This window comes from Protobothrops mucrosquamatus, unplaced genomic scaffold (genome assembly GCF_001527695.2).
Source record: "Protobothrops mucrosquamatus isolate PMUCROS unplaced genomic scaffold, P.Mucros_1.0 scaffold2239, whole genome shotgun sequence".
In the NCBI taxonomy this organism is placed as follows: domain Eukaryota; kingdom Metazoa; phylum Chordata; class Lepidosauria; order Squamata; family Viperidae; genus Protobothrops; species Protobothrops mucrosquamatus.
The window spans coordinates 21,464-49,026 of record NW_015388328.1 but is presented as its reverse complement, the minus strand read 5'-3'; the positions used below and the strand labels follow the sequence as shown (position 1 = coordinate 49,026).

General features: G+C 46.1%; 2 protein-coding genes across 2 annotated transcripts in view; both read right to left on the bottom strand.

The window, feature by feature from the left end:
• The window catches only part of CRKL (CRK like proto-oncogene, adaptor protein), a 13,140-nt gene extending 2,788 nt beyond the window's left edge, over window positions 1-10,352 (bottom strand). The window contains exons 1-2 of the mRNA XM_015824451.2: window positions 9,988-10,352; window positions 8,321-8,774 (exon numbers count right to left, since the gene is read on the bottom strand). Of these exons, the coding sequence (XP_015679937.2) occupies window positions 8,321-8,774; window positions 9,988-10,352 (819 nt within the window). The remainder of the gene's footprint in view (window positions 1-8,320; window positions 8,775-9,987) is intronic.
• A 723-nt stretch (window positions 10,353-11,075) lies between these two features.
• The window catches only part of KLHL22 (kelch like family member 22), a 29,205-nt gene continuing 12,717 nt past the window's right edge, over window positions 11,076-27,563 (bottom strand). Inside the window, exons 4-7 of the mRNA XM_015824450.1 lie at window positions 24,202-24,920; window positions 23,457-23,649; window positions 16,000-16,233; window positions 11,076-12,425 (exon numbers count right to left, since the gene is read on the bottom strand). Of these exons, the coding sequence (XP_015679936.1) occupies window positions 12,048-12,425; window positions 16,000-16,233; window positions 23,457-23,649; window positions 24,202-24,920 (1,524 nt within the window). The 3' untranslated portion in view covers window positions 11,076-12,047. The remainder of the gene's footprint in view (window positions 12,426-15,999; window positions 16,234-23,456; window positions 23,650-24,201; window positions 24,921-27,563) is intronic.

The window sequence follows — 27,563 nt, the reverse complement described above, 5'->3', positions numbered from 1 at the left end:
ATACAAAAATATTTGGGATGATTTATATGAGGGAAATGTACTAAATACTTAAATATAATGGATTTTGAACACTTGAATATGCTTTAAAAATAAAATATTGATTATAAATGTATTCTAGTTTAAGAGGGATATGTTTTTATTTAGACAATATATTATTTCTGTCCTTTGTTCTTTCTGTTTCAAGATATGAAAAATGTAAGTGTTGGGACGGTTCATATGAGGAAAACAACTTCAATATTTAAGTGTAATTAACTTTAAGAAAATGTTAATACTGAGGGGAAAATAAATTTAAATGAGAACTCTAAAAACAGGATCTATGATAAGGTGATCTAGATGATTAATTAGAAAAGAAGTTTAATAATGAGGTGGAGGATATTCGTAGATATTTAATTATCTTTTAAAACTATCAAGAAATGTACTAATTTAAGGTTGTTAAAAGAGAATATTGTTGGAAGAAGAGAGAACCAAGGAAAGCTACTATGTGGAATATGGAATTATAGAAACTGTTATTATTTGTAAATACAAACCCAGACAAACACACAGTTTACCAAATATTGATGGTGATATGTAAAAATAAAACCAATAAAACATATTTTTTTAAAAAATAATAATTTACAAGTAACATTCAGATTTTTGAGCTAGTGTAAACAATGAAATCTTCTATAATTTAAATTATAAAATGTTTTAATATAAATTCATAAGCAGAATAAAAAATGAAAAGGCCTGGAAAATTGTTAGTTGGGGAACTTAAAAGATTTGACTAATGTTTTTCCATGTGCCTTTATTATTAAAAAAGAATTAGCAAAAAGTTGACCAAGATGCTGTATAAAAACTGCTGTAATTTCAGGGCTGATTCGTCCTCCCAGCTCTGTGTATGGGTAGCCTCTGGGTTACGTGTTTAACAACCATTCAAAGTTTCAAAAGCACTAAAAATGTGACTTACAACTGATCCTTGCACTACAACTTTCCCAGCATCCCCCCAGTCACATGACCAAAATTCAGGCACTTGGCAACTAGCATGTATTTACAACAATTGTAGCATCCCAGGGTCGTGTGGTTGGCATCTGTGATCTTCCTATTCACCTCCAGCGAGCAAAGTCAACGGGGGAAGCCAGGTTTGCTTAACGACCACACAGTTCACTTGACAATCATGGCAAAAAAGTCATAAAATAAGGGTGCAACTTCCTTAACAACTGCCTTGCTTAGCAACAGAAATTCTGGGCCCAGCTGTGGTCATAAATCAAGGACTATCAGTTATTCTTTTAATCTGTAAGATCTTGATGTCCTCTTCATGTCCAAACCCTAACAACACAACTGAGAAGACCTGCATCTCGCACGTGCAGCACTGAGTCATGTTAACAATCCAGGGATTTTGGGCCCTCACAGGATAAGGAGAAACCCAGCAGTTAACCCTCCACGGACTGTGCGCTTTCACAGCCAGTGGGCTGCAATCAACCTGAGATATCAAATATACACAAAGGAGTATTTTTGCTGTACTAGATTGTAGGAAATTAATTTCATGTTATTTAAAACAATTCTCCACTAGGTTAGCAGGATGGGACATTCAAGCTTGCTTTTTTTTAAAAAGAGGGTTTCCTGGCTTAGAAGCCACATTTGATTACCTTCAACCATCTGCAAATGTGGGACTAAGAAGCAGTAATGCTATCAGGATTACGCAGATTAATAATTAGAATTAAACAGAAGCTTGTAAAGCAAGTACTTTTTACTTTTTATGTGAAAATTTTACAAGCCAATTTCTCAGAACTGAGTTAATTCAAAGTATATTTTATTATGAGGCAGCTAGTTTAATGTCATTCTCCCCCCAAAATTCCCATTTTTAAAAAATATCTGAACTATCCCACAACCTAAGTACCTCAGCAAAAGAATCAACATTGTACTTGCAACTCAGGATTTCCATATGTATCCGATGGCATTAAGTGCAGGTAACAAGGATCTCTTTCCCCACTAAAACGTCAATAGGAATCAAATAATTTATTTTATTTATAATTGATTTCTGAGCCCTCCACTGGCTAATGACTTTGGATGGTTTACAGTGGATTAAAAAGACTAATAAACAGCAATAAAAGGCATCTGTGCCAGGGAGGAAAAAAGAAGATTGAGTATACAACAGCCAGTTACAGAACAGCAATTAGCAGGATCATTCCATCTCTGCCTGTTGGAAGAGCCAGATCTGAAGGACTCTGTTATGACAAGGAGGATCTGTTAAGTCTCCATCCCACCTTTCACTCAGCAGCCACAAGCTCCCTGGTCCACTCAAGCTGAGATCAAAGAGAAGCTAACCAGATAAATTCTCTTGGTGGATGATGATGATGGATCAGTTCATTCCTTGCTAGCAGCTCACCTGCCCTCAAGCCAACAAAACCTGGTCTACTTCTCTTTCTATGAATCAATTCAAACGATGTATATGCAAAAAATGACAACTTGAAAGTGAGTTCACCTTTGGAAAAGCAAAGTCCTTCAGAGACCTCAGAAAAAGTTGCTTGAGTCATCCTGGTGACTGCCTGGGCATGGCCCTGTGGGTTTTTGGGCAAGATTTTGGAAGTGGTTTGCTGAGACTGACTGGCCCAAGGTCTCTCAGCTGGCTTTGTATAGGTGGGACTATTGCAGGGGTCTTCAAACCTGGCCCTTTTATGACTTGTGGACTTCAATTCCCAGAATTCGCGTGCCTGGCTGAGGAATTCTGGGAGTTGAAGTCCACAAGTCATAAAAGGGCCAAGTTTGAAGACTAGTGCCTTCACCAGTATAATCTGATAATGCTTACCCGTCATATTTTGAGTAAAATCTGCAAGTATGCAGTGGGAGAGGATAAATCTATTTTATGTCTTTGAATTAAATTCTTTAAAATGATTTGTTTGCTGTAATTAGATGAAATTCTAATGTATCATGGAAAAGTTTGTTTTTTAGTGCTAAAAGGTTGAAAGTTGAGAGGAGATTTTCTTTAGTCACAGAAAATGGGAGAATTCCTCTTTAAAATTATACAATCAGTCCATTTGGACATGCAATTCTATTTATGCCAGCAGACAGAGGAAAACAAAAGACTAGACAGAAGACTTACAAAGGCTGGATAGATACGTAGGTCAAAGGTTCTTTTTTCCCAAAGGATCTTGTGAAAGTAAGCTGTATAAATAATAGATTTACTAACCTGTTTCCAGGATGGGGAACAGAAGTCCAGAATTGAAAAAGAGCAGCTCCCCATCATCCCCTTGATGGCGCATCTTGATTTTTATGATTCAACTTGGTTAATATGGATTCAACTTAAGTCCTTTTGCAGCTGCAGGTAATACCTAAATGGCATTCAACTCCAATATGAATGGTGTGCATGTGTGTGTGTCTATAACCCTGAGCTGGGGTTATTACATCTAACAGCCACATCTCATTTAGCAATTCCTTAGATAGCGACTGTTCCAAAGAAGCAGTGATAAACATTTTTTGCTTCCTCCTGGTGCAAGATTTTGATGGAGGCCTGTTGCAGTTTTGGCTGCTGGAGACCCCTACCGGGTTCAGCCTCCATGCAGCTGCTCTTTCCAATGTGGGAGGAACTGTCCCCAGGCCAAGGGATTGCTCACCGCCATCTCTTTCTCTATCCCATCCCTTCGGTGACACATGAGGCTGGCGGGGAGGCCCCTGTGGAGCCTCCCAAGTTGGCTGCAGCACAAAGGCAAACTTGACTTTGGGAGAGCGTTCCCAGGCAGGGCAGGAGGAAGGAGTAGAATGGACTTTCAGGCCAGGTAGGGCTGCTTCATTCTGCTGGCCTTTAAAAAAAAAAAAAAAAAGCTGGGCTAAGCTGGGGGGGGGGGGGCTACAGTGTCAGCCTGCCTCTCTCTGCCAAGCCAGCTGTCTCTTAGGGAGGAGGAATGTGCTAAGGAATACCAAGGGGCCAGCCGCCTCCCTCGCCGGCCAAAGGGACAAGTGAGCAGCGCCTGAGATTCTGCCTGGCATTTTAAACTGCGCTGCGAGTGGCTCGGGAGGCAGGTCCAAGGCAATCTTGGGAGACCGGGCTGAATGGATAAAGGCTCTCTGGTCCTTTGTCTGCACCTCAGGTTTGGAAAAAGTCCTAGCCCTCATTAAGGCGTTGCTATTAATAAGGAAAAAGATTTATTCAAGAAATGAAGGCAGAATTCATACACTACCTTCTATTTTCTCCCAAGAGTCCGGCAAGCCTTATAAATATCAGAAATCCATCCATATAGGCTCAATCCCTTTGAGTTCAAATCCATCCATATAGGTTCATCCCTTTGAGGTTGAACTAATTCATTACCACCCCTCTCAGTTCACTGAATTTTACAGAAGAAATAAGGGAAACTGACTTGTCTACTTGTAATCTTTGATAAGCCTGATGGTGCTCCGATTAACAGCATCAAAGTCATTTGAAGACCCAGCAACAGTTAAGTGCAAATAAACCAGGCTGGCCTCCATGGACAAATACCTCCCCCCCATCCGAGATCACCTAAGTAAAAGAATGCAAAATATCCTTGAAGCTGAGCTCAATTCACGGACACATCTGTGTGGTGTTCTGGGCAGGAAGCAGGAAGTGGTTTGCCACTGTTGTCATCCAAGATTTTTCGTCAATCTCCTGCTCTGCAGTTTACAGCCTTAACGCTTCTTTGTGGGGGAGGGGGTTCCTATCTTATTAAATTAGGACCAAGTCAGGCCATGTTTAGCTTCCCATGATAAACCAAACATCCCAAATCTCCACCCTCAAGCCATTGACAGTGATTAAATACCACCTCTTCGGAAACATCCCCAGACAGATATGCCAAGGGAAATTCCTATGAAAAACGAGGGAGAGCTGAAGGCTCCTCTGTGGTCAGGAATCGCTTCTTGGGGCCACACCGCACACCCAGAGGCCTGATTTGGCTGCCACTTATCTCTCATGCTTCCACCCTTTTCTAACTCCCTCTCTCTTTCTCTGTTTATTGCATTCAACTCCCTTTAATACAAAGCCCATCGTCTATTAAATGCCAGCTACTCAGTCCCATCCAATCTTTCAGGCTTCCAGATATTGACCAAGACACAGGAAGAGCCTGGTGGAATCAGGTCCTGATCTAGCCCAGCACTCCACCTCACACAACTGGCAACTGTGCATCTTTGGGAAGCTGCTCAGCCTGGCCTGGGGGATGAAAGAGCCCTTCCCTGCTGCTTCCTAGCAAGTGATATCAGGAGCAACTTCAAAGAGGAGGAGAACCAAATGAGCAGAGGACAATCTTGGCAGTATTCAGGGTGCTCTCTCAGGAGCCATCCGGAGATGCTAGGAAATGCTCCCCAGCTCTGCGGCTGATGCATCGTGAAGATGCTTACTTCCAACTGTTGGCGATATGACGATTTAGAAGCAGATATGGACCTCCTTTGGAAAAGATATAGCTAGGCACTAGAAGAGCAATTCAAGTATGAATAGTACCATCTACCTTGTCAATTATAAATGGAAAAACATCAGTTTTGACATTTTATTTTTTAAAACTGAATTTTAATATCAAAGCACTCACAAGCCTAGGCACCATCTCCTGCGGAAATTCCAAAATATCATTTGGAAATTAATTGTTTGGAGGGTTTCAATGCACCATATAGTAGAGGACTAAGTCCCACCGCAAGAGAGGTGGTTGACATTTTGGGTGTCCCTTTTCCTGAGCATTAGAGAAGGAATGGGACCAGGAAGCTATCATTACTATCTGCCTATCATAAAAATAGTCATTGCAAGTTGGACAGCCATATATGTTGATTAATAAATGGGTTTTCCTGCTGAGTGTTGGTAATATAATCTCAGGGTACTGGGGTGCTGCATACTGCTTGCAATTCTTTACTCCCTCATAAAAAGTAACTAAGGAAATTCTGAAGAAACATTTTAAATCTCTTGAAACTAAGAGAATAAAATGTTGGCTAAGATGACTATCTGTAAAGGCCAAATTCTAGCTATATCAATCAGCTGAAAACAACAGTCTAATAATACCTTGAATAAGAAAGGGAGCAGAAGGGAAAACAAAATCAAAAATACCTTAACATTTTTGAAGTGGACACAAAGAAAAGCATTTTCTATAATTGCCCAATCAGGATGACATTTTTAAGCTCTTTTGGTAGAATTCAAAATACTGGCACTTGTTCAATGAGAAGTTAAAGAGGCCATGGCAACAGTAATCAGGTATAAGAAAAAGAGAGTATAGGCATATGATAAAAAGAACTGGGAAACATGACCAAGGAGTTATAGAAAGAGGATAAATGGGGCTTTTACTGTATTTTTCAAGAAGAAATGGAAAGGATTAAGAATACAACTGTGAAAGGAAGCGGTTCTCAACCTGTGGGTCGTGACCCCTTTGGGGGTTGAACGACCCTTTCACAGGGTCGCCTAAGACCATCGGAAAACACATATTTCCGATGGTCTTAGGAACCGAGACACCGCTCCGCATCCGTCTCCGCATGGCCTCCTCCGCCATTTGCAGAGAGAGACAGAGAGGCACTTTCGCTTCCCTTCTCTCTCTCTCTCAGGCAGACTTACCTCCTGCAGGGCTCCTGATTGGCCCTGCACCCGGGTGCCCCGCCCCCTGGGGGAAGTGCGGCCAGGGCCTCGTGGCCTTGGAGCCGCCCGGGGAAGCCCCGGGATCCCTGCTGGGAGCAGCCCGCTGGAGGCTCCGCTGAGCGGGCCAGCCCTCCCGCAAGCCGCGGCCCAAGGGAGACCAACCCCTGCGATCCCCAGCCAGCCCGACCATTGGTCCTGCTGGCCGGGAAGGCGCGCCAGAGTCCAGGCTGCCGGGAAGGAAGAAGGAGATGCAGCAATGGTAGGAGAGGAGAGCCTCCTCCTGGGGCCCGGCGCTGGGGGCGGCTTCCTTGCCCTCCTCTTCCTCCTCCCCTTCTTCCTCCTGCTGCCCCCCAGGCGGCTCAGGCGGGCGCCGGGACAAGAGGGGTGCCTGGGGGGAGAGCAGCCGGGCGGGTGGAGGGGCTGGCAGGGGCCGTGCAGCACCAGCCCCCACCGCGGCTCCATCGATGGGCGGAGGGAGAAGCCGGGCAGCGTGGAGTCCCGGCTGGGGCGGCTGCTTCCTTGCCCTCCTCCTCTCCTTCTTCCTCCTGCTGCCCCCCAGGTGGCTCGGGCGGGCCCTGTCCCCACCGCGGCTCCATCGATGGGCAGAGGGCGAGCAGTGTGGAGTCCTGGCGGGGGCGGTGGCCGGGCAGGGGGCCGCAGGGATCCCCGACGATGCAACCGTGCTGCCGCCGCCGCCACCGGAGCCGCTGCCTCCCGTCCTGCTCCCCCTCCCCACCCATTCGGCTGAGGACGTGGCGGAGGCCGGGCCGGGGGCAGCGGGGACCCCCGACGATGCTGCCGTAAGAGAGAGATAGAAAGAGAAAGAGAGGAAAAGAGAGAGGAAAGAGAGAGAGAAAGAGGGAGAGGAATGGCGCTTCTCCAACCAGGCTGGGCGGAGCGGCCTTCCTGCCCCCCCTCCCCGGCCAGCTGGATGGGGGGTTGGGGGTCACCACAACATCACGGCATTAGGAAGGTTGAGAACCATTGGCTTAGACTATAAGCTTATATCAGAGTAAGCCCTGCCATAGTGGGAGATCACTTCAGACTAAACTTGCTCAAAACAAAATTGTTACAAGATACAATGAGAAAATAAGGCTAAACAAAATAGTATATACAATACGATAACTGGATATTTACACTGAGAACAGTCTGAGAAAATTAACCAATAAATATATATGGAGAATGAATGTATCATGCAGCTGTGGAATGGGGAAAGAGGGAAGCATCAAAGACTTATTTATTACAAGCCCTAAAAACGTAACTATAAGGCACTTTCAAAATTTCTAAGTGACTTTATGCTTCTATTGAACCTCACTTGTGATTCACCTAATCTGGAGAAATGTTAAATTTGCCCCATTCTGAGTAACACAAAACCTTACAGCCCAGGTTCAGCAGAAGGAATGAATGTGGAGTACTTATAGAAGACTATTTTGTTTAAATATTTAGAACGTGAGCAGTCATTCTTTCATAACATTCAAGGATTTTTAATATTCTGCAGTAGAGAAGCAGATTAACTAACGGCTGAAAGGCCTCCATGGATGGCAAAACCTGAATATGTCAGCTGCATCCCCCACGCCAAGTCTAATCGCCAAGCCTAAGCACAGAGGCACAGAGTTTTACCAGGGGCTCCACATTTAAGAGTGACTGTGGGAGGCAGGATCAGAACATTCAGTTATTTATCAGTCCATGAAAACCAGAGAGCAGTTAAATTCCTGCTTGAGACAGGCCCTGTCAACTGGATGAGGAAACTGAACTAAGCTGAATGGAGCCTGCTCCAGCTGAACGGCTTACCTCCAATGCCAAGGCAGTCTTGTCATAAGCACAGGGAACCCTCTTTTGAATGGCTTTGGCATAGACTGGTCCATTCTGGGTTGAAGGCAAGGGACTGATGACAGGAGTATGAGTAGCACTGGGAAGAGGACTCGAGGTCTGAGGCTGAGCATAGGCGTGAGCGGGCTCGGGAATCCCATAGCTATTGGAATTCCGACCACCATGTTTCCCATGAGGAGATGATCTCACAAGCTTCTCAACATAAGGGACAGGGATCATCCCGATGCGCCCGTCTTTGTTTCTGGCACTCCACCACTGGTCTTCAGGTTTTTCTACGATGACGAGTATCTCCCCCTTTTTAAATGGTAGATCCTCCGCATCGTTACCAGGAAAGTCATAAAGAGTCCGCACATATTCCACATTCTCCTCTGCAGCTGATGCACCTGAGCCAGTACCAGAACCCATCAGTGGATACCTGAAGGCGACAAGGGAATTACTCAAACTCTTATGAAAGAATGACATCCTCATAACATTATCTTTTGTTGTGTAGTCACCTCACTGCTCCACTGTTCTAAAGTGCCTACATGGAGCTGGCCTTGAAGACACCTGCAAGCTGCAAGTAGTCCAGCATCTGGTGATGTGAGCAACAATAGAAACACCTTCCTATGCACACATGACACTATTACGCTGGCCACCTGTTTCCTTCCGAGTGCAGTTCAGGATGCTGGTTGTCAATAAAGCCCTACATGGCATACTGCTGGTTTCTACTCAGCTAATGTGAGACAACAAGGTCGATGCCCTTCAGATCCCTTCCATTAAACAGTATCATCTTTTGGGACTCAGGGCATGCCTTCTGTTTTAGTGCCCATCACCTGGAATGAAATTCCACCTCACCCTGATGGCATTCTGGAGGGCCACCAAGCCTGGCTCTCCTCCCTGGCTGTTATGGTTGACTTGCTCCAAAGCCCCATTCGCAACCAGACAACTGTAACGGGAGGGGCGAGGGAAGGCGTTGGAATGTAAGGGAAGTTTGGAAGGAAAATTTGGAATGCAAGTGTGCCAACTGGAAGCCTGAGACAGACCCAACACCTCAAGGTCACCAGCTGGGGAAGTCATTCCCAAAACAAAGAGAATGCAAATGATGGGTGGACAATGGGAGGTCCAGGGGGGGAAGGGAAAGTTTTCGTATGCTGTTTTCAAACGAAATTGTTAGAACTGGGTGTTCTGCTTCTGTACCTACATGGAAACTTCAGTAAAGTTATACTCTCGGTAAAAAGATGCCCCAGGCATTTCTTCTGCTGTCTGGCCCAGCCGTGGGCAGGGTGGCTGGAGCGCCTTGTGAGTTTTATTGACACATGAATTTTATGTGGTTGGCCAGATCTGCCATCTTGTTCTCTATTTTGTCTTTTTTGAACTATACGGCCTTTTATTCTCTTTGATGGCTGCCCAGAATCCTCCTAGAGTCTGGCAGCATCTCGATCAAATCCATTCAGTTAAAGACAAGCCAGTCTCGGAAAGCCTTCGAGTCTAGAGGGGGGGGGGGGCTTGGATGCTATCCCCGTTTCCCTGAAAAGCTGCTCATGCCGGGAGCCCTCTGACGCCAACCCATTGAAGGCCAAGCCCCGCCGGCTTCGCTTCGCCTTCCGGACCGCCCCGCCCCCCAATCGGGACCCCGGGCGGCGGCTGACCTGGGCGCGGGCTCCAGCAGGGTGGTGGTGTCCAGGTAGTGGACCTTGTAGAACTCCAGCAGGGCCGGCAGGTGCTCGAACTCCTGGTCGCCGATCTTGAAGCGCCGCCCGGGCAGCGAGTTGATGATGTAGTGCGAGACGCGCGCGTTCTCCGACACCGACAGCACGTAGTCGCCGGGGCAGGTGGACGAGTCGCGCACCAGGAAGGTCCCGTGCCGCTGGCCCTGCAGCCGGCCCTGCGCCTCCGCGCGCGACAGCGGGCCCGCGTACCACGACGCCCGGTCCGACGCGTCGAAGCGGCGCGCTGAAGGCCCCGCCGAGCAGGACGAGGCGGGCGGCGGCGGAGGCGGCGGCGGCGACGACATCATGGCGGGCGGGGCTCTCGCGCCGCTGCTACGGCCTTGCCGCCGCGCCCGCCGGAGCCCGCGCCCAAAATGGCGCCTCAGCGGAGCCGGAGGAGGAGGACGCGCGCGACACGCTCGCCGCGCAGGCGCGCCCAGCCTCTTCCTCGGGGGAGGGCGGGGCTTCCGGCCGGAGGGGCTGCTTGCGACGAGGGGAGGCGGGCTTTCCTGCGAGGGCGAGGCCCCGCCCTGTGCCCGGAGAGAGGGAGGATGGGGGGGGCTTTTCCCGCCCGCCCTTGGCAGGGCCGGGAGTGGCGCCCCACCGCTGCCCCTTCCGCCGGGCGGACCTCCCCGCAGCCCTGCCCCAGTCTGGCGAGCGGCTGTCCGGGCGAGGGAACAGGCAGGGCCGATGGTCTCCCCGCGCCCTCCGCTCCGGCCCGAAGGCGGGTCAGGCTAGGAAAAGGAACTCGGGCGCGGAAGGAGCGTTTCCCGAGCGGTTCCTGGGCGGGAGTGCCACCGTGGTGCTCAGAGGCGCCTCGGTCGAGGCTCCTGGGAGGGACCCGCGACGGGGCTCCCTTCTTTGGACCCGGCGATGACCAGCCGCAGCCCCCCCCCTTTTGACCCCGTCGCTGCAGCTTGCCAGGACGGTCGGTCATTTTCCAGCGCCGGAGGAAAAATTAAACATAAGCAAAGCAAGCATACAAAAGAGGCATTGGGGGCTGCACTCGGAATCGTAAACCAGCAATTTATTTATTAAGAGGAACAATAACAACCAATGTTAAAAGAGTTTTCCCAGAAAGTAAGAAAGATGGCACCACAGCCGAGCTGTTGCTTTCTGGAACCCAGAGCAGATTCTGGTGGAGAAACGACTGAACACAAGGAACAATTCTTTATAAATACGTGTTTTTCACTAAGGAGGCAAAGAAAACATCTGAGAAGGGTGGATTGAAACCACCATCCTCCTGCTGAGACCTTAAGCAGCATTCTAATTCCCTTCTACTTCTCAGGATCCTTTGACTTATCCTGGCAGCTTCCTCCTCTGATTTAACTAGGCACAACAGTTTACTCCAGAGGAAAGGCTGCTTTGGTATATGGGAAACCTGATGCAGCAATTTAAAAATAAATAAATATGGAAAAAAATTACTGGTTCTTGTTTTTCTTTCCATCTGTATGAAATGCAGTGATTATCATGAGCAGTTCAGAGATAATGAAGATGTGGAGTCATGATTGTGTGCAACAAAGCCAAATTATGCCAAACTGAATCTTTAATGCAGATTCTGTGATGAATTAAGGAGCTCAGTAAGCTTTTAGTATCTAGTTAATTTGATGCATCTATTTTACTGTTAAACTTCTGAGGTATGTTCTAGTCAGCAAATAATTTGAAGACTGACTGATTGATCAAGACATATACTGAATTTTTCTAGAAGTTTTTCACTGGCCACGCAACGAGCTGTACATCTGTGGAGATTCTCAGTCATCCAGGTCATGGTTGTCTCAAAAGTGCTTTTGCAAAAGGCAGCTGGACTATGTTTTTTCTTTCAGGAAAAAGATGTTTCGCTTCTCATCAAAGAATCTTCATCAGTTTAAAGAACTGTACCTTAAAATGCTTCTTGCAATGGCTCAACTACTGTACTACTAAATGGCATCAGGCTTCCTCCAGCTTGGTGGAGCTCTGATGGCAGCCCAAATAAGAAAAGCCAACCCCAAAGTAATAGAAAGCTAATTATCATTCATGTTATCAAATTCCTCCCAATCTAATATTCTCAGGACCTCAGCAGACACACCTGAGTAATCCTGGACTCTCTTCTGCTGTCCATCAGACATGCCCATTTCGCCTTCTGTGAGAATCGCCCTTGGTAAAGTAAGGACGCAGGCTGCCATCCCGGAAATATCATCCTCCAACTGAGGACCCTCTTCCCAGCAGTCTCTCTCGGCATCGTAGATGTGGACATAGTCCATGCAGATCCCACGGTTATGAGATCTTCCCCCCAAGATGTAAATCCTATGGCCCAGGACAGCAATGCCAGGCTCACCGTGCCCAGCATGAAGAGGACGGACACTTGTCCACTGAGAAGTGCTTGGGGTATAGCAAGCAACCTGGTAGAAAACAACATTAAAAGAGTGGTCATTTTAGGAAGAACATTTGGGAACAGCTCTCTGAGCTTGAGAATAAGCACTCTTGGGGGTCAGGGTTATTGGAAACACCCTGCAAAGTTGTCAAACCAGTTCTGAAAGCAGGAACTTGCTTTACTGTGGACTACAGATAAGTAAACATGACTTTCATTGGGAAACACTCTGGTCTTTGGACTAGCACTGGAGGTTTTGGCACTGGATAACCAATTCCACACCCTGCACTTGGGAAAGCTACAGAATGCTTGGCCTCCATGTGGCTGTAAGCTTGCCCCAAAGGTTTGATCTTTGCAGATGATCATGTTTGCTCTGGAGGGGGGGTGTCTTGTGCCTGGCTGCCTAACTCCCAATTTTTGTGTCCCCTCCCCTTCATAGAATTTCCTCCCTTGCAGAGGGGAAAGATTGCTTAAATCAGTGTTTCTCAACCATGGCCACTTGAAGACTGGCTGGGGAATTTTGGGAGTTTAAGTCCACCCATCTTCAAGGGGCCAAGGTTGAAAAACACTGGCTTAAACTATCTAAACAGCTCTAAGCGCTTCCCTAAAAGGTGCTCATCTCAGATTAACATCTTGTTCATCTTTGCAGCCTTCCGTCAGCTTACCCTGCTCTTTAAAATAAAATAGAATAGAATAATCTGGAAGGGACCTTGGAGCTCTTCTAGTCCAACCCCCTGCTCAAGCAGGAGGACCTATACCATCTCAGACAGGTGATTGTCTAGTCTCTTCTTAAAAACCCCCAGTGATGGAGCACCCACAATTTCTGGAGGCAAGCTGTTCCACTGGTTGATTGTCCTCACTGTCAGGAAGTTTCTCCTTAATTCCAGGTTGCTTCTCTCTTTGATCAGTTTCCAACCATTGTTTCTTGTCCTTGCCTCTGGTGCTTTGGTGGACCCCCTCTTCTTGGTGGCAGCCCATCAGATACTGGAATACTGCTATCACATCTCCCCTATTTCTTCTTTTCTTTAGACTAGCCAAACCCAAGTCCTGTAGCCGTTCTTCGTATGTTTTAGTCTCCAGGCATTTGATCATCTTAGTTGCTCTTCTCTGAATTTTTTCCAAACTCTCAACATCTTTTTTGTGATATGGTGACCAAAATTGGCCGCAGTATTCCAGGTGTGGTCTTACTAAGGCTTTATAAAGCGGTACTAATACTTCACGTGATCTTGATTCTATGCCCGTTTATACAACCCAGGATTGTATTAGCTTTTTTGGTTGCTGTTGCACACTGCTGGCTCATGGTCAAGTGAACGTCCACTAGGACTCCAAGGTCCCTCTCACAGTTACTGTTTTTAAGCCAGATCTCGCCCAGTCTATACTTGTGCCTTTGATTTTTCCTGCCTAAATGTAAAACTTTGCTTTTCTCCACATTGAAACTCATTTTGTTGGATAGGGCCCATTGTTCAAAATCTTTTTGGATCCTGAGTTTGTCTTCTGGGGTGTTGGCTACACCTGCCAGTTTGGTGTCATCTGCAAATTTGATGAGTTCTCCTTCAATTCCCTCATCTAAGTCATTTATGAAGATATTGAAGAGTCCTGGGCCTAAGACGGAGCCTTGTGGTACCCCATTGCTTACTTCTCTCCATGTGGATGTAGTGCCATTGAGGACTACTCGTTCAGTACGGTTTGTTAGTCAGCTACAGATCCATCTGGTGGTGATCTTGTCTATTCCATCTTTTTCTAGCTTACCAAAGGGTAGGTTGTGGTCTACCTTATCAAATGCCTTACTGAAATCTAAGTATACTACGTCCATAGCATTTCGCTGGTCTATTAGTTTAGTCACTTTATCGAAGAATGAAAAAAGATTGGCTTGGCACGATCTGTTTTTGACAAACCCGTGCCTGCTACTGGTTATAACTTTGTTTGCTTCTTGTTGTTCGTAGATCTATTTTTTGATTATCAGTTTCCCCCAAAGGCTTTCTTTTGGCTTCTAAGCTGGGGGCTAAGGCATTCCTTTCAATGCCTATTCTCCACTGTGTGCTTGCTTATTCTCTTGTAATCTCTTCCTTTCCAATGATTGTAAATACAAACATTGATTTCCCCTTGCTAATTATCCCGGAACAGAGATTCCAAATGGGGGGAGTGGGGAAAAAGGGCTACCAGATGGACCTCTTTTTCCCAGCTTCCTCCCGAATCCACTTCCTGAACATGAACTTTTCTCGTTAGGGCTCAGCTGGCTGATTGGGGTCGTATCTACTTATGTGGTAAGTATTTAATAAACCTTTAAAAATATTTATTAAAGTTCTGACATCTCCCTTGGTATTCTTAATAATAATAATGATAAAGTTGGAAGGGACCTTGGAGGTCATCTAGTCCAACCCCGTTCAGACAGGAAACCCTATACCATTTCAGACAAATGGCTGTCCAGTCTCTTCTTATAAACTTCCAGTGTTGGAGCATTCACCGCTTCTGGAGGCAGGTTGTTCCACTGGTTAATTGTTCTAACTGTCAGAAAGTTTCTCCCTAGTTCTAGGTTAGTTCTTTGGTTAGTTTCCACCCGTTTCTCCTTGTCCTGCCTTCAGGCGCCTTGGAAAATAGCTTGGCTCCCTCTTCTTTGGGGCAGCCCCTGAGATATTGGAACACTGCTATCATGTCCCCCCTCATCCTTCTCTTCGTTAAACTAGACATACCCAATTCCAGCAACCGTTTCTTATATGTTTTAGCCTCCAGTCCCCTAATCATCTTTGTTGCTCTTCTCTGTACTCTTTCTAGAGTCTCAACATCTTTTTTACATCGTGGTGACCAAAACTGGATGCAGTATTCCAAGTGTGGCCTTACCAAGGCATTGTAAAGTGGTATTAATACTTCATGTGATCTTGATTCTATCTCTCTGTTAATGCAGCCCAGCACTGTGTTGGCCTTTTTGGCAGCTGCAGCACACTGCTGGCTCATATTTAAGTGATTGTCCACTAGGACTCCGAGGTCCCTCTCACAGTTACTACTATTGAGCAAGGTACCCCCTATACTATACTTGTACATTTGGTTTTTCTTGCCTAAATATAGAACCTTACTTTTTTCACCATTGAATTTCATTTTGTTAGATAGCGCCCAGTGTTCAGGTCTGTCCAGATCCTCCTGTATCCTAAGCCTGTCTTCTGGAGTGTTGGCTATTCCTGCCAACTTGGTGTCATCTGCAAATTTGATGAGTTCCCCATCTATCCCCTCATCCAGATCGTTGATGAAGATGTTGAAGAGCACTGGGCCCAGAACAGAGCCCTGGAGCACCCCACTACACACTTCCCTCCATGTAGATGCGGTTCCATTAAGGACCACACGCTGAGTACGACCGGTCAGCCAGCTACGGATCCATCTGGTGGTGATGCTGTCTAACCCACATTTTTCTATCTTCTCAAGTAGTAGGTTGTGGTCTACTTTGTCAAATGCCTTACTGAAGTCCAAGTAAATTATATCCACAGCATTCCTCTGGTCCACTAATTTTGTCACTTGGTCAACGAATGCAATAAGATTTGTCTGGCATCACAAGTCTTCTAAATAGCAGCAGCATGCAATAAAAAGGTCATTAGCCAAGCCAAAGGCTGCCTCACCTCGTGAACATCTCTTCTGTAGCCGGAGTCATTGTTACTGCCTCCAATCACGTAGAGCCTTCCCAACAGTGCGGCCATCCCATGCCAGGCTCTCCTGATGGGACTGTCACTTAAGATGTCCCAGCGATTGATGGCTGGGTCGTAGCACTGCAGCTCTTTTAGGTAGTCTTCTCCTCGCCTCCCGCAAGTGATGTAGATCTTGCCTTCCAGTTCTGCTCCTGCATGGGCATAGACCTGTATCAATGGGACAGAAAGCAAGAAGTAGCAGAGAGGGAGACCACACTCTTGGTTTTCTCTCCTCCACCACACCCCTTGCAAAGTTCCTTACTTTTCACGATTTTCAGCAGCAATGCCCTCAATGGACCTTTAGCTACTCTGGGAAAACACTGGAGCAGGACATCCATGTTAGCCTTGGTAGCAAAAAAATCAGGAGTCTGGTAGCGCCTTTTCTGACTAACATGTTACTAAAAGGCATGCTTAGAAGGTCTCAATCAAATACACTGGGTTTTTAACACATCACAATTGTCAATTGATAAGATATTTGTAATCTATCTCAAGTGCAACCGGCATCTGCATAGCCCATCTCCCTTCTGCACCCCAGTTTACATCCTACAGTAGTCTAGCCCAAGGGTCGGCAACCCTAAACACTCAAAGAGCCATTTGGACCCGTTTCCCACAGAAAAGAAAACACTAGGAGCCACAAAACCCTTTTGACATCTAAAATGAAGATAACACTGCATATATCATTTTTTACCTTTATGCTATGTATAAAAAAACTATAGTGTGTTGCATTTATGACATCAACAAACTGCTACAAAGAAAACAAATTTTTATTTCTGCATGCAACAAAAACATTTTGAACTCCAAAAAAAAGATGCTGTGTTGAAGGTTACTTTCAAATAAAATGCTCAATGTCTATTTCAGTCCTCGTATTTATGAAATAAAAAGCCGATGCAAACTATAAAAACTACAAATAGGAAAATAGAAAAGAAAAAAAATGGGGGGGGGGGGAGAAAAGGACAGGAGAAAGAGGGGGAAAAAAACCTTTCTGCTTCATCCCAACAGATAAAAACAATTTTAGTAGCTTATGTACCATCTTTAAATACAGCATAATTATCCCCGTACTTCATCTCTTAATTAAAAACAAATCAAAATATTTCATTAAACGTTATTTACTAAAAGTCCAGTAAGGACAACCACATATATTCATATTCTCTCTCTCTCTCCCTCCCTCCCTCCCTCTCTCTCTCTCTGATTGTCTGCTCATCATTCAGCCCCCCCTTACAGCTTTTTTCTCTCACTGTTCCCCTCCCTCTTTTCGCTCCTGAGCCTGCCAGAGCCCCCTGCTGGGTTTGGCCAATTGATTGTGAGCCACTGGCAGCATGTTTGACCAAAGGCTGCAGGGCAGGAAAGTTGCAGCCAGGCCAGCCCCTAAGATGGGGGTTGCCCCCCCCCAGTTGTTTCTCCTCTTCCCGTAGGCAGCTCTTGGGAAATTGACAGATACCTATCACTGGGGGGCCCATTACCTGCAATTCAAAGCTGCAGGCCCAAGCAAATAGAAACGCAGCACGTTTGCCCAGAGCTGCTTTGGGGGCTGTTTGGCAATCATTTGGCAATCATTTGGCAATCATTTTAAGGTCGCAGGCGGCGGCCCGGGGATCAATTTGGAGGCGCGGAGGGGAGGGGAGCCGCCGAAGGCTGCCCGTGTGACCTTGAAGTGGCCACCTTTGAAAGTACCAACGCTGCTCCAGCCAGGCTCGAGCGATGGGAGAGGAGCAGGCCAATCGCGTTCCTGGCAGCCGGGACTCCAGTGTGCCTTCCCAGCCAGTGGGGCCAACAGTAGCGCCAGCTGGGGATTGCAGGGGCTGCGCTCCCTCAGGGCCGTGGCTTGCAGGAGGGCTGGCCCGCTCAGCGGAGGCTCCGGTGGGCCGCTCCCAGGGGAGATCCCAGGGCTGCCCCGTGCAGCTCTCCGGCCACGTGGGCAGGGTGCCCGGGTGCTGGGCCAATCAGAAGCCCGCGAGGGGGTAAGCCTGGATGAAGAGCCACGCCCTTTCTGCGGGGGAGGGACACATTGAGGGAGCCAACCAATCGCGGGACGTATATATATATATATAGAGAGGGGGGGGACACGTTGAGGGAGCCAACCAATCGCGGGACGTAGATTCTGATGGGAGAGGAGCGCCGGTGTAAAGCCAGCCCAATAAGAATGTCCGCGGTGTGTCAGCTTGTCAGAGAAGAGCATGAGGCCGGCTGGCCAGGTGAGCAGAATATCGGGGGGGGGGAGGGAGGGAGAGAGAGAGAGAGAAGGGAAGCGCAAGTGCCTCTCTTTATCTCTCTGCAAATGGCGGAGGACTGGGAGCCGCAGTAGAAGGCTGAAAGCCGCATGCAGCTCCAGAGCCGCGGGTTGCCGACCCATGTCCTATCCAGATTACCCCAATATAAAAGCCAGCGCGAGCAGGTTATTGATTCCATTATGTTGGCACCACACGTTATTTCTCAGACAATCCCTCAGAGACCTCAATCTGTAAAAACTCCTAACCCTGACAATCCGTTAACAAAGAAGTTAAAACAAGAACTGATCAATGGTTTAAGGACAATCAAACCCTCCTTACCCATAAGGATGTGTTGGCTTACAAGGGGGGGGGGGGAATTATATTTGCCTGAATCACTCAGACTCCAAGCGCTCCAGTGCAGCCATGATGTAAAACAGGCTGGTCACTTCGGTTACTTGAAAATGCTGCATTTAATTCGACGGCAATTTTGGTGGCCAGGCTTAAAGAAAGATGTAAAAAACTTGCCAGTCTGTGCTACCATGAAAAGAATTCCAGGAAAGCCCCCTGGACTATTGCAGTCTGTTGCAGATCCTTCCTAACCATGGGAAGAGATCACTATGGATTTTATCATTCAGTTACCTGAAAGCAGAGGAAATACGGTAATATGGACTGTGATTGATCTTTTCTCAAAGCAGGCTCATTTCATTACCTGCTCTGGCCACCCGTCAGCGCAGAAACTGGCTAAGATATTCCTTAAACACATTTACAGACTACACGGCACACCAAAGCGAGTGATAGGAAAGTGCAATTTACGGCTAAATTCTGGAGAAATTTTCTAAAAATAATTGGTTCAACGCAAGGACATCGGCTTTTCACCCATCTACGAATGGGGCGGCTGAAAAAGTGAATGCAATGGTGGAACAATATCTAGGTGCTATGTGGATTACCAACAAACAAATTGGACTGACCTCCTCCCTTTCGCTGAAGTGCACTGCAACAACACTGTCCACAGTAGCACCGGATTCATACCTTTTAAAATCGCCACTGGAAGGGATTTCATTCCAATGCCTGAATACCCCCAAGAACCACCTGCCTCTCAGACTTTAGATCAATGGGTGTCAACTTGGAAGGAAGTGGACAATGCCAAAAAAGCTTTGAAAAAGCCTCAGAAACGTATAAAAAACAAGTGGATAGGAAAAGAGTACCTCAGAGGTCATTTCTGGTGTGGGAAAAGGTTTATCTGTCCACAAAATATTTAAGACTCAAATTGCCTAGTAAAAAATTGGGACCAAAATACCTGGGTCCTTTCCCCATAGTGTGAATTTTGAACCCAGTTACGGTAGAATTAAAGCTCCCTCGGCTTTTAGGAAAGATTCACCCTGTATTTCTGTTAGAGAATTTTAATTTTGCTATTGGTGAAAAATAAATCAGAAGCTCTCACAGTTGACTGCATTTAGCTGATTCAAATAAACTCTTTATATTCATATAAAATTATTTACAATACCATACATTCTTCTTTACAGCAACATAGCACAAATGAAGATTTCTTACAGCAGAGACAGACCAGAGACTGAAACTGAAAACCAGCTTCTAACTCAATAACCTTTTGCACAGACTCAGTAGCACTTTCTTCACATTGGCTGACTGAGTTACCACATGACTCTTCCTGCTCATGAATATTCCAACAATTTCATTGCAGCTTGTTGAAACCATTCAGAGAATCAACTTTAAGAGCCCCTCCCAAGAAAGCTCCTGGTCCCCTTGTGGCTAGGGAGATTCATTACGAAGTGAAACGCATTCTCGATGCTAGATTGTACATGGGGAAATTGCAATACTTAGTGCAGTGGAATGGCTACCCATTATCAGAGGCTAGTTGGGTGAAGTGTACTGATGTAAAGGCTGATAGACTTATTCATAAATTTTATGATAAACATCTGAACAAACCAAGGGCAAATCCTTAACTTATGCTTTTATTTGATTTGTAGGACTTCTCCTTTCTGTTAAGGGGGGCCGGATGTCAGTGCTGCGACAATTGAGAAACTGTAGCCATTTTACCTTTTGCTTTCCTTGTGCTTTTTCTGTTGTTTGGGATTCTCAGATGTAGAAGGGGGGAAGGGGAGAATGCTCGAGCGTTTTCTGTTAACCATAACATTTGCAGCTGGGTGAGAATCAAGGTCCATATTAGATAAAGTTTTGGCGGGCTGAAAAGTTGGGAGGAGAGCCCGCGTTTAAGAATAATTGGTGAATGTGATTTATGACAGCCTTTCTGGGGTGGGAACTGCAACTTGTTACTTTGTATCAGGGGGAGGGAACTTTAGTCTTGGGTTCAACTATGTAAGTGTCGATACTTTGTTTCCTGAATAAAATGTTCTTTAAGGAAGAAATCTTTGCCTTGAAGTTCTTTTAGTTGGCTTCATCTATCGGAACCATGATACAGACACTCACAAAAGAGCATTCATTGATGGTTTCTAAAAAAAGAGGCACAACCCAGCATTCCTAAGACAGGAAGAATAGTATCCCACACTTTCTTAGGGAAAAAAAGGTGAATATTGGTAATAAGAGATTCAATGCTTTGGGGAATAGAAACTATAGTGTGCAGATTATGCAGTCAATCTAGGGAGGTATGTTGTCTCGCTGGAGCAAAAATCAAAGAGGTAACTGAGAAACGTAGTAAAATAATCAACCCCACGGATTACTACCCGTTTCTTCTCCTACACATGGGGACCAATGACAACAATGAATCTAAAAACAATAACAAGATTATGAACAGCTAAGGAAAAAAGTTAAAGAACTAGGAGCACAAGTGGTGTTTTCATCTATATTTCCAACAAAAAGCCAACATCCAATAAGGGAGCAAAGGGTTTTAGAAACAAACCACTGGCTTAAAAACTGGTGTCACCGAAAGAACTTTGGTTTCCTAGACTATGGTCTGCATTACCTACATGAAGGGTTACCAGTAAGGGATGGGGTTACCCTCACAAGAACTGGAAAAAATATATTCAGAAAATGACCATCTTATCAGAAGGGCTTTAAACTAAAAATGAGGGGGTGGGGCAATCTTCAAGACCTTTAGAACCTGATTCCAAGCAAAAACCACTAGATAACCAATCACATAAGGAGGTAGGGAGTAAAGAGAAAGAAGGAGAAAAAAAGGAAAAACACAATGAAGTAGAATGATGGAAAGGATGGAAAACCCAGATACAAAGTAGGAGTTATAAGAAACATATCTAAGAAGATCCATAAAGGACTCAAATGCCTATACACGAACGCTCAAAGTTTAGGGAAAGAAACAGGGTGAACTTGAAGTATTAGTACATGAAGGCAGATATGATACAGTTGCCATTACTGAAACTTGAGATGAAACTCGTGATTGGAATGTTCTGATGGAAGGATACAAACTATTCAAAAGAAACAGACTCAACAAAAGACTGTCCTGCTAATACTTCAACAATGCATCAATGATGTTGTGGGAAGGGTGGCATTTTGCAAATAGCTGCCTTAAACCAGGAGTTTCTAACTAATATTTCATGAAGTAAGTATGATCCACTAACTACTTTTCGATAACCCACAAATACTTCATAAGTTCACACTACCCACCTTCCACATTTTGCATTTACTTGCTTCCAGGAACTTACTGGAAATCTTTCCCTCCAGGAAAGTTTTAAGGCTTGCTGCAGGACTGGTGGGGAAGCAGGCAGGGATCGCAGATGAGACCCCCTCCTTTCTTCTCCTGGGTTCACCCTTCCCCAGCCCAGTTCAGAAGAAGTTCCTCAGGGCAGGACAACTGGGGTGGGGTGGAGGGGAGAGTAGTAGTTTAGGAGGTTGCTTATATCAGCAAGCAGGAGCTCTGTCTGTGAACCCAGCCAGCTGGCCAAAAACATAGAAGAGGAGTGGGGGACATTTCCCCTCCGCTTCTGCAATTGTCATTATAAGAGAGGTGGCTGCCACCAGTAGCCTGGCTTATCCACAAAGAAGCCCACTTTTTGGCCACTTCACAGGAAATTTATCAAGAAGAAACTGAGTAAGTCTCTGCCCTAAGATATTTCAGAGGTAAATCAGCTTTTTTTCTAACAGAAATTCAGTTGCTGAAATTCCTATAGCTTTATGCTTTTCTGTTCAATAAATCTTATCAAGTAAGGCTCTTTGAGAAGTTCCCAAAAGATTATATTCTCAGTAGCTGCTATCTGATGTGAAACACCCCCCCCAACTATTCCAGAGGATTAGAAAAACTTACTTTCCCCAGTAAGTTAAGTCTCCCAGAGCTACGGTTTTGTCTATCTTTCCACCAAATTTCTTCTTGCCAGGGAGTGTCCAAAAAGCCAGAGGCCAGTGTAATTGCACATAGCGACTAGCTAACATTCTCACTTACCGACCCCTGCTCTTTTGCTTAACATGGCTACTGGAAGAGCCAGAATTTCCTTCACAAAGCAGCCTGGTCACATGACATCCTAGTTTACAATCGTATCACTTAGCGAGGGAAACTCTGGTCCTTACTGCCGTTGTTAAACGAGGACTAGCTGTAACCTGGCCCTGCCACACTGTGCTACCTTTATGTACCAGGCAAAAGCCTGATTTTTCCAAAGAAAGTCAGTTTATCTTTTTGAAATTGGCAGGTGATTTAACTCTGTTCTTGGTTCACGTTAACAGCTTGTTTTATATCCCTTCCGTGTGTTTATTGCACTTTGACTTTATTCCAAACCCCTGGGAGCCAGGAAAGAGCAAAGAATCACAACCCTTCATAAAGAGCAAAGAAGCAGTTTTGCATTTGGCCATGCAGGTGAGTGTCAGCACTTAACCTCCAAGAGACAAATACCCCAGGATTGCTTTTGCACCCAGAATTGGTCCTCCACTAATAGAGTGTGGCTTGAAGAGAAGTTTCACGAAGTGGCCAGGGCTGAGGAATCCAAAGCTTTTCCCTCCCTCCCGGATACCCCTAGCGAGGGCCTTGTTCAGATCAGGGACACAGCCACATTTAGTGGGGCCACTCCAGCCAAGGCACAGTGGGATCGACTTCTGATCCCCAGGACCAGCTTTGGGGAACTTTTTGGCAAGACTCCCACCAAACTGCCTTGGTGTTCCCAGATGGGTCAGCCTGCCAATCTAACTAGGCGTGGCACTCATCTCCGGGGGCCACTTCAGGCCAAAGACCTGCCTGCCATCACTTGTCTGCCTCTCCCTCCTTACCTCCCTCTGGAGAGGAGCCACGTATTCCCAGCTGTTGGTTTTGGGGTCGTATTTTTCCACTTCCCGAAGGTCCTCCCGGTAGTTGCGCCCAGCCACCGCATAGATCGCCCCGTCCACCATGCAGACACAGAGATCGGCGTGCTCCTGCTGCAAGGGCTGAATCTGGAGCCACTTATTGTGTCTTGGGTCATACCTTGCAAAGAAACAGGACAGATAGCTCTCCAAGAAGTACAAGAGGGGTGGGGTCTCGAGCAAATCTCTAATCTCCACCCACCCACCCATTTCCCACTGCAAGACTAATGGTTGTTGCCCGATGAGAGGGGGCCACCAGCGTTTCTTGGACTCTGCCTATGCAAATCACAACTGTCTCCCACGGAGTAACTGAGCAGCGGCACGTTGTCATTATGTTCTCTTCTGCTCTCACCCCAGTCTGGTTAGTCACCATCACCAGCTGCTTCCAAACCATTTCTGTTCCACGACAGCCGCCCTACTTTTTGCTCTGTTGAAACAGCACAGGACTAAAACAGTTGTGCTTGCAATCTTTCCATTGCCAAAATGGATCTGCTCATCTTTCTCACCCCGAGAGGAAGGTGGGTTGAAGAACCCAGCTGAAGTAACTGAGCCATGCTTCAAGGTGGTTCTGGGATTGTTGGGAGGGCCCTGGGCCTATTTTCCCTGAAGCTGAACACACCACAGGCACTGGGAATATTGGCAATTTATACATTTCTGAAAGGGATTCTCTTACCTCCAACATCTGGATTCTGCTCGAAAACCTCGAACATTGTTATCTCCGCCAATCAGATATACAAAATTGTTGAGAACAGCTATTCCCTGATTGGACATTCTTGGGGACAAGGCTGTTGTGAAATGCCGCCATTCTCCCAAAAGTGGATTCAAGTACCGGGCTTGGTTGCTGAGGGCAGTAGACGGGGTTGAATGCATCCCCCCAAAGCCTACCACACAGTGGAACTCAGACCTCAATTGTGTATGCCTGTTCTGAAGCACCGGCTGGAGGCACTCGTTCTTATGGTACATTAGGGCATTAGCTACCGTCTCCTTTAACGGACAGGAGCTTAACTTGTTGTGAAGTCTCTGCAGAATTTGGAACTCAATCAGAGGAAAACGGACTGTCTCCAGCAGCTTAGGAGGCTCCATCAGCGAAACCTGATCCGTCTCCAGTTGTTCTGGTGTGTAATGGTAAAGGAGGGCCCCTTCGTAGACCTCATTCTCAGAATTCACCTCCAAGAGGTTACTGTTGAGGAGGGCACAGACCTTCTCCAGGGGAAGTTGGCGGTACGTTTCTGTCTTTGAGAGGGTAACAAAGTTTTTCAGAAAGTAGGAATCCAGCTTCTCTATCAGGTAACACAAATCAAAGAGATCAGCCAATCTATACATATCCACAATGTTCTCATCATCCACCCAAAGCATCAGGAAATCACAGCAGAACTTGATGATTTCAGAGATCTACAAAGGAGAAAGGCACGAATGGATAGGAATGTGACATGAGAGGAAGCAATTTTGGGCTTTCAAAACGATATACCTAATCTTTGTAATTGCATGTTCCTGGTAAGTTCATAGATTGGATCAAAATAAACTTAATCTGCAAATATCACTATTGCAAAAATTATCTGTTTGATGGATTGAAACCAGACTAATGACAAATTTTTATTAGCCATGGAACATTCATGCAAGAAAGGGACAATTTATCCTTTTTCCCAAGAAGTGGCCATTTCAAGCATCAGGATAGTGCAATCGGGATCAACAAGAACAAAACAAGAGGAGTGTCAGGTTCCGAAAGAAATAACTTTTCAGAGAACTTTTAGGCATAATTACCTTAAAGAATCCTTTAATGAGTTACATAATCCGGCACGAACGAAGTAAAGCCAAAAACTGAAACACCCCCCCATCCTAGCTCTCGCGACAAGCACAACTCCCTCCCTCCTTTCACAGTCATCAATCATATGCTCCAATTAAACAGANAATAGATATGTTTGCTTCTTCACTTATGTCAAGCAATAACATCCAATGTTAGCAGACTTGACATCCGGCCCCCCTTAGATGAAAGACAGATCCTGTAAAGTGAACAAAAGCATAGGTTAAGCATAGGTTAAGAGTCATCTTTCGGTTTGGTGGGATTTTTTATATGAAATCTGTTGATCAATCGGTCAGCTTTCACTTCACTGGATTTCACCCAGGTGGCTTCAGTTAACGGGTATCCCTTCCATTGCACTAGGTACTGCAATTTCCCCCTGAAAATTCTAGAATCGAGAATGCGCTTTACTTCGTAGTGGGTTTGTCCCGCAACTACGAGGGGCCCAGGTGCCTTCTTTGGAGGAGGTCTTAACGTGGAGCCCCGATATGGTTTCAACAAGCTACAATGGAACACTGGGTGAATTTTCCCTAAGCGTTTAGGGAGCTTTAGCTCTACTGTGACAGGGTTGATGATTCTTACTATGGGGAAAGGCCCCAAGAATTTTGGCCCCAACTTCTTGCATGGTAACTTGAGGTGTAGATATTTGGTTGACAGATAAACCTTTTCCCCAACTTGGAATGTTCTTTCAGGAGCCCTCTTCCTATCAGCCTGTTTTTTATAAGTTTCAAAAGTCTTTTTTAAAGCAGTTTTTGTATTTCTCCAAACTTCTTCCCACCCCCTCACCCATTGGTCAAGTGTCAGGGAAGCGGAGGGTGGTTGAGGATATTCAGGTATTGGGTTGAACTCTTTTCCTGTTGCCACTCTGAAAGGCGTGTAACCAGTGCTGCTGTGCATGGAGTTATTGTATGCTACTTCTGCGAATGGGAGATCAGTCCAGTTCGTTTGTTGGGAGGAAACATAGCATCTAAGATATTGTTCCACCATTTTATTAGCGGCTTCTGCGGCCCCATTAGTGGCTGGGTGGAAGGCAGATGATAAGCCTTGGGATGATCCAATTAATTTAAGGAATGTTTTCCAAAACTTTGCTGTGAACTGCACCCCCCTGTCCGAAATTATCCGCTTAGGGGCGCCGTGCAGTCGGTAGATATGCTTTAGGAACAATTTGGCCAACCGTTGGGCGGATGGGAGTCCTTTGCAGGCGATGAAATGAGCCTGCTTTGAAAATAGGTCTATCACAGTCCAGATGACAGTGTGCCCACTACTTTCAGGTAGGTCTACTATAAAGTCCATAGCTATCTCTTCCCATGGTTGAGAAGGGCTTGCCACAGGTTGTAGTAGTCCAGGGGTTTTCCCTGGGATTCTCTTCATTGTGGCACATGTAGCGCAACTTTTTACGTAGTTTTCCACATCCTTTTTCAATCCCGGCCACCAAAATTGTCGACGGGTGAGGTGTAGGGTTTTTAAATATCCAAAGTGTCCAGCCTGTTTTACATCGTGGCTGTGTTTGAGAACATTAAGACGGAGGGCTTCTGGTAAATATAGCTTTCCCCCCATATAAGCCAAACCATCCCTGCACGTTAGAGTGGCCTGATTATCTTTGAACCATTGGTCGGTGAGGAGTTCTCGTTTTATTTTCTTCGCTCCAGGGTCATCAGGATTGGGGACCCTGCGAGGTGCGATTTGATTGGCAGTTTGTGGATTGGGAATAATTGCCTCGTTAACCTCTTCTCGTTTGCTCTTGTATTGGGGCAGCCGGGATAGCGCATCTGCTAGGAAGTTCTTTCCTCCGGGTATGTACTTTAGAGTGAAGTCGAAGCGATTAAAGTACTGTGCCCACCGCACTTGCTTTGGGGACAGCTTGCGGGGAGTTTTCAGCGCTTCTAAATTTTTGTGATCTGTCCATACCTCAAATGGCACCTTGCTCCCCTCCAGATAGTGTCGCCAGTTTAATAGTGCCCATCTAATCGCGAAGGCCTCTTTCTCCCAGATTGCCCACCTCCGTTCGCTCTCAGTAAATTTCTTAGATGTGTAGGCACAGGGTTGCAGGATCCCATTTTTGTTCTTTTGCAGTAACACAGCTCCAACTGCCACATCGCTGGCATCGGCTTGGATCACAAAGGGTTCCCCTGGGCAGGGGTGCTTTAGGGCTGGTTCAGCAGCAAATAGTCTCTTTAAATTTTCAAAAGCTGTTTGACAGCCCATTGTCCATGCTAGTGGTTGGCCCGGTCGTGGTT